Source organism: Sycon ciliatum, chromosome 10 (assembly GCF_964019385.1).
Source record: "Sycon ciliatum chromosome 10, ocSycCili1.1, whole genome shotgun sequence".
Lineage (NCBI taxonomy): Eukaryota > Metazoa > Porifera > Calcarea > Leucosolenida > Sycettidae > Sycon > Sycon ciliatum.
The window spans coordinates 20,755,264-20,762,313 of NC_088652.1; the positions used below are offsets into that span (position 1 = coordinate 20,755,264).

Genomic DNA, 7,050 nt, shown 5'->3' on the forward strand with positions numbered 1-7,050 from the left:
TGACAGTATGATATTTGTGGATTCTCCACAGGCCTTTAATAGCCTAAATCGAGGGAGTCTCCGTATTCAAACACGAGACTACAGTATCTGCAGACTGCAGTGTTTGGCATAGGAGGGATTTCACAATGCCCAGTCTGGAAAAGTCCATTTTCAAACCCACCAGCAACACAAGCCTAATCAAAACAGAGAACTAACGACGTTATGTGTACCTGTAAAGTCACTACATTGCAAAAACCCACTATGTATGTCACATCTGGATTACATGCACAATTTCCAAATAGGCTGTCATTCAAGAGGCTCTCCAATATACTGAAAGAGCACACATTCGCTCAGTCCCCACTACATGCCGAAGACACACACATGGTATTTCGATTGTTCTTTATTTCATACTCTCCTTGTGAAAGAGCCCTAAGACAAACAAAGACAAAATTAGAAGGGTTTCTGCATCGTTGCGTGCATTTAGAAGCACTTGCGGTGGACAATGCTGGGGCCGGACTCGTCGTACTCCTGCTTGGAGATCCACATCTGCTGGAAGGTGGAGAGGGAAGAGAGGATGGAGCCTCCGATCCATACGGAGTACTTGCGCTCTGGTGGGGCAATGATCTTGATCTTCATGGTTGGTGGGGCAAGGTTGGTGATCTCCTTCTGCATACGGTCGGCAATACCTGGGTACATGGTGGTACCACCGGACAGGACAACGTTAGCGTACAGGTCCTTACGGATGTCGACGTCGCACTTCATGATGGAGTTGTAGGTGGTCTCATGGACTCCAGACTGCTCCATACCGAGGAAGGATGGCTGGAAGAGAGCCTCAGGGCAGCGGAATCGCTCGTTGCCGATAGTGATGACCTGACCGTCGGGAAGCTCGTAGCTCTTCTCCAGGGAGGAGCTCTGGGCAGATGTGGCCATCTCCTGCTCGAAGTCGAGGGCAACGTAGCAGAGCTTCTCCTTGATGTCACGGACGATTTCACGCTCAGCAGTGGTGGTGAAAGAGTAACCACGCTCGGTGAGGATCTTCATGAGGTAGTCGGTCAAGTCACGGCCAGCCAAGTCGAGACGGAGGATGGCGTGGGGCAGAGCGTATCCCTCATAGATTGGGACGGTGTGGGACACACCATCACCAGAGTCCAAGACGATACCGGTGGTACGTCCGGAGGCGTACAGGGAGAGCACAGCCTGGATGGCGACGTACATGGCGGGGGTGTTGAAGGTCTCGAACATGATCTACACATGAGAAAAAGGAGAATAGAGGTAAAAAAAGATGTCAGGCAAAAATCAATTTGAAAGTCAATGTGAATGCAGGGGCAGTGTACAAACAACTACATGAACTACAGAGCATAAAACAGTGAGGACCGACAGATGGGAGACACTGATGCAAACTGCTCCGAAGGCCGGACAAGAATAAATTTGCAGTACACAGTTACAACGGATCCTGTCACAAACTCTTTCTCACTCTCTTTAGCTCAAATGCAGGATTTGCGAGCGTCTCAGAAAGGGTCGGCGACTGGGTCTCGACTACACTCGCCACAACAGTTTAGAATGTACTGTACTGCAGTCACAACTCCGCAACGAACACCCTGTACCACAGTGATACAAGGAGTAGAAGGAGCATGCGCAGTGCAACACTCACCTGGGTCATCTTCTCACGGTTGGCCTTGGGGTTGAGGGGAGCCTCGGTCAGGAGGACGGGGTGCTCCTCGGGGGCAACACGCAATTCATTGTAGAAAGTGTGATGCCAGATCTGCAGGAAAGAAAGCAAAAATATCAAGAGAGCAGCTCCATGATCCAGGCAGACGATACAGAGAGGGAAGGAAACAGGGCGGAAACGAAATAGAAAGACTCAGAAAGGACGGAATGGTACCGGTACATCTTATTTATAAGAAAAGAACGCATCAAGGACTAACAGATTATCAAATTAGGGTTCGATTTCAAAAAGAAGATTGCTTTGCTTTGTTGATGTGTCATATACCGTACAAAACACAAAGAGTCACTTGTAGTTGTACAGTTGTGTGACAAGAAGGCAAAACAACAAACTGCAAGTACCGGTAGCTGGATTGAAACTTGAGCAAAGAACAAAAAGCAGAAACAAGGAGAAAAACAAATGCTTACCTTCTCCATATCATCCCAGTTGGTGACGATACCGTGCTCAATGGGGTACTTGAGGGTCAGGATACCTCTCTTGGACTGAGCCTCGTCTCCGACGTAGCTGTCCTTCTGGCCCATACCGACCATCACACCCTGGTGGCGGGGACGACCGACGATGGAGGGGAAGACGGCGCGGGGTGCGTCATCACCGGCGAAACCGGCTTTGCACATACCGGAGCCATTGTCTACGACAAGAGCGGCAACGTCGTCGTCACACATTTTGGAAAAGAAGGAGATCGGAAGTCACAAACTGATTCGAGAGAGTGAAATCTGAAGTGAAGAGTCAGCGTAGACCTGCCCCTCTTTCAACGCCTGACACTGAGGAATTCCGAGAACCACTGCTGACGTCAGCCAACGATTTCCCCGCGCGAGCCAGACTCGGGTACGGGTACCCGCCATATTTGGTCAAGTTTCGCAGAGGCGCTAGGCGCTCGTACGTACGATTCCTTGGTTAAACCGGTTTCGGTTTGTAAGGTACGGCATGTGATACTCAAAGGACTAAATTTGGCGCCTCACATCGACGTCATGTCGACATGTCACCACTGGTCACAGCCTCACAGGTATCGCGGAGGCAGCGTCCCGTACACACGTACACATTATCATGTACCCCTACAAATAAATTCGTAGGCCCTGTGATCGGGTGATTATTTAATATATATTTTTTAATGTTGTACTTTTTGTAGGCCTTTTTATCCATTCCATAAGGCCATCATTTTTTTAGCTATGTTTCGCGTCGTCCGCACGCATACGTTTTGATTTTTTTGGAAAAAAAATAAAAAAAATCGAACATGCACAGTGAATGTACGATGGTGCGAGTCATATAAAGTGTGGACTGGTTGCATACGGCGAAGCTGGGATTCAGAAATGGCCTCTACTACAGTATACTGGGCTCTAGGCCAGCATTGGTAAATCGTTTGTTCGGCATCTGGGAGCAATATTCTATGAGCTTAAAGCGGGATTCACAGAAGCTTTTTTGCGATGCGACACGCGATGCGACGCGATCTGCGATGGATGCGTGCGATGCGAACTCGCGAAATACCATTCACAGAAGAAGTCAGCGATGCGACAAAGTTTTGCTGATTTGGGTACGTCACCATGATATTTGCGCGGTTTGACACAACTTGTAAAAATTTATAGGCAACTCTTGCACCTTTGTACAACTTTGCTGTAGAAAAGGTCAAAATCGTACACCAAATCGCTTGTCGCATCGCATCGCATCGCAAAAGTTGAGCCAAGCTCAACTTCTGCGATGGCCTGCGATGGCCCAGTTGCGGCAGTTGCGTGGGGTGCGACATGGCTGCGATTTGGGGTTTTCCCGGTTTCACGCCTGTCGCATCGCGTGTCGCATCGCAAAAAACCTTCTGTGAATCCCGCTTTAGGCCTTGGCGGATAATGCTCGAAAAGGTGGCAGATTCTGCTTTTTTTGCACCGAAATTGGCAGAACCATACAAACCTTATGGCGGGCAATTCCTCGAATTCTGCTCCATTTCTTTATCCACATACCAAACATGCATGAAACCTAGCAGAAAAAGTGCCGAATTCTGCCAATTTTTCTGCTGGCATTATCCGCCAAGGCCTAATGAGCTTACACCAGACCGCATTGATCGCCTCAAGCTGAGAGGATGCGTCGTTCCGGAGCTCTTTGCACCGCTGCTGAAGTCTGAGTACAATAATCCAGCGAAGCATAGGCACCATGACCAACGGTTGCCTCCTCCGTCCAAAGTGAATATTTACTTATGCTGATAACCAAGATGTTGTGCTTCGATGTACGATTTTTCTTTCGAATGTACACCATGCACGAGCTTTTGTGCTATGTACAGTGCATACACCTCTGAAGGCTCTGATGAGTAGGCCTCCGCGGAATATGCCGGCATAATTTCGGGAATTATCGGTGTGATTTTTTAAACGGGAATTATTGGCAATTTTTGTGGAATAATCGGTAAAATTTGAGCAATGCCCCCCTTTTTTCAATTTTTTTCCATTTTAACACCCTGATTTGTACCAAAAAGCTTGTGATCCTGAATGAGTTGATCGCCCGGTATTTCAAAAGAGAAAGAAAAAAAAGCTTCCAGCCGAGTTTCACGCGAACCGTGATTTTTTGCCCGTACAAGTGGCAAAAAACCCCGTAAGCGGTACGGTATCTGCAAAAAAGGGAAGAAAAAAAGCATTATTGTGAGAATTATTGGTGGAATTACGGGAATTATCGGACGTAATTTTGAGCAATGCTCAAAGGAATTATCGGTAAAAATACGAGCATATTCCGCGGAGGCCTACTGATGAGCCTTTTTTTTATTATTTTGCAACTTTTTATTTTTTCCACCTCTCGCATATGATTCTGGAGGTTGACCTGACGCGAAACATAGATAAAAAATGATGGCCTAAACAGAAATGGATCATGGTTTCTCAAAACTTTCACCTTTCCCATGATCCATATTATTTTCACTTCGTCCATTCATTGGAAAGTGGCAAAGGCCTGTAGCTGTGTGTGCGAGCGTGGTCTTCACATGCAATCAACGTGAAGTTTTTTTTATTTGGTTAGAAGTGGATCGATAGTGTAGTTAGTGGTGCCTTGTGAAAATAGTAATATCGTGCCGTATCAATAACTTTCCTCTGAGTGAGTCGTTCATTTTACTGGCCGTGAGAGGCTTGCAGACAGTGCACTAGTGCCGTGGTGAGTGGTGTAACACCAGCTACATGCATATGGCTACATGTACCAAGCTGGATCTAATGTAGCTGGTAGATCATCTACATGTACGAGTAAACTGACATCATCTCGAGATCTGGTAGTTCTGCAAGTATAGCTCGACTGAGACCACACTACTACTGACAGTCTGTACTGTAGTAACTAGTAAGTAAGCTGAGCTTGGACGAACAGACAGTCGGTCTACCACGTCTACTGTACGATACGTAGACTAGTCACAATGCGGAGGAGAACGAAGAGACGGGCAACACCCCCCCCCCCCCTCCCACACACACACTATAAATAATAATAAATATTAAATACTATGAAACTGTGACAAGACATGTGACCTACGTGACATAATGTACGTGACATAACAGTCATGTCGTTGGCAACGTTCGGCAATGAAATACACTGGACAGCAGGGAGTCGTCAAACACGTTTTTGATGACTCCCTGCTGTACAGTGTACGGGCACGTTTTGCACCGAAACCCCCAACAGAAGGGTTTCCAGGCTGCTCTACCCAGGGAGTAGTACAATACCGTATTGTACTACTCCCTGGCTCTACCATTCCAACAGGCAAGTGTTTCGCAAACTTAGAATGATTGCAAAGAGGTAAAAATATGTTGATATATCTTTCGACAAGAAAATAATTCATTATAATTATAGAGGTAATAGAGGGATATTCATTTGTTTGAGGGAAAGTTGCACATGGGAAATTTTGTTTGTTGAGACATTAAAATAGAGAGGAAATTTGAGAAAGTAAATTATCGTGTCCGTTCCCAAAGGGAACTAACTCATGACGGCCGCTAACACCCGGTAAACCCAGAATGCAGTATATAAATCATATTTCTGGCCGTCATTACGCTGTGGACGACTTTCCTATTCCTCAATACAGGTAAACATATTTAAAATATAGAATCATCAAATGGAAGCTGTCAAATCCAACCAGGGATAGACACACACACACACACACACACACACACACACACACACACACACACACACACACACACACACACACACACACACACACACACACACAAACACACACACACAAAAACAAAACGTGTTCCTAAAAACAATGGACTCGAACCTCTACAGACTAAGATAAGGTAGAAATGGAGATCGGTTCAGACCAGTGTGGCTGGCCTTCACCTATACTTCACCTCCACAGACTACACGCAATAAACCAGCATGATTTCAATCATGCCTGATTAAGCACTCTATGTGGTTTTTGGAGGTGACCGGACACCGACCAACGAACGCTGCTGGTATTAGGCAAAGCACAATGAAGTAACGATGTACCGGCGGTATTTAGCGGTACAGAGTTTCCTTGGTCATTGCAATACTATTTACCTCTGCCACAGCCGTCGCAGAAATACTTTTCACTGCGCAATCATGAGCAAGTACCAGCAGAAAGTGGATCATCAGCAGCAGCAGTAGCAGAAGCCGTAGCTGTGCCAGCCGACTGATCACGAATAACCGGATTGCTGCCCTTCTCGCGGATGCACGAAGTCGCCTTCTCGTACGACTGCGTGCTCTGCATCAGAAACTCCGCCATGTTCTCCTCCTCAAGTAGCACCTACAAAGAAACATGCGCACGCACACACACACACACGCACACACATGCACTTGATATGATGGGGGTGAGGGGTGATGTGACAACTAAACCATGCCTGTGTCTAGTCACATGATCACATTACGAGCGTTCGAAGTGTGGCTTATGCTCTGGAAATATGTTCTGTACTGTTGATGTGTCACCATACCTGGAGAGCAGTAGCTACCGAGTCAGCCATGTCCTGCAGCACGTCAAAGTCAACGTTGTCAATCGTGTCGCACGCCTGGTGGTAGCAGGTGTCGTACGGCACGTTGGCAAAGCCGCCAAACTCCTTGCGCTCCACCTGCGTCTTGCTGCCGTCGGCTCCAGTGGCAACTGCTCCAGCTGTCGCCATGGGAACAAAAGCAAGGACACGACATTTGTATTTATTCAACATTTCCTGGCTCGTCAAACGACTGGCAATGACAAAAATGAATGTGAAATGAAGGGTGAAGGGTGATAGTCAACCACTAACTATCTGAACCAGTACAAAATAGAAGCCTGATTTTCAAGAGACACTGTCGGCGCATAAGCCTAGTTTTAGTGTTGACATACATAGAACTAAGGTTGCAACCACACTAGGTACAAAATCACGTACAAACGGCATTACAGTAGAAATCGTCAT

General features: G+C 46.7%; 2 protein-coding genes across 2 annotated transcripts in view; both read right to left on the reverse strand.

Moving 5' to 3' along the window:
* Positions 1-361: 361 nt before the first annotated feature.
* Positions 362-2,418, reverse strand: LOC135826522 (actin-3-like). Its single transcript, XM_065339131.1, has 3 exons — positions 2,110-2,418; positions 1,631-1,741; positions 362-1,224 (listed from the first exon to the last, which is right to left on the reverse strand). The coding sequence occupies exons 1-3, from the start codon at positions 2,362-2,364 to the stop codon at positions 460-462; spliced, it is 1,131 nt and encodes a 376-aa protein (XP_065195203.1). The 5' UTR covers positions 2,365-2,418; the 3' UTR covers positions 362-459.
* Positions 2,419-5,441: 3,023 nt separating this feature from the next.
* LOC135826124 (aminopeptidase-like) overlaps positions 5,442-7,050 on the reverse strand; it is an 18,044-nt gene continuing 16,435 nt past the window's right edge. Inside the window, exons 16-17 of the mRNA XM_065338765.1 lie at positions 6,595-6,770; positions 5,442-6,410 (exon numbers count right to left, since the gene is read on the reverse strand). Of these exons, the coding sequence (XP_065194837.1) occupies positions 6,225-6,410; positions 6,595-6,770 (362 nt within the window). The 3' untranslated portion in view covers positions 5,442-6,224. The remainder of the gene's footprint in view (positions 6,411-6,594; positions 6,771-7,050) is intronic.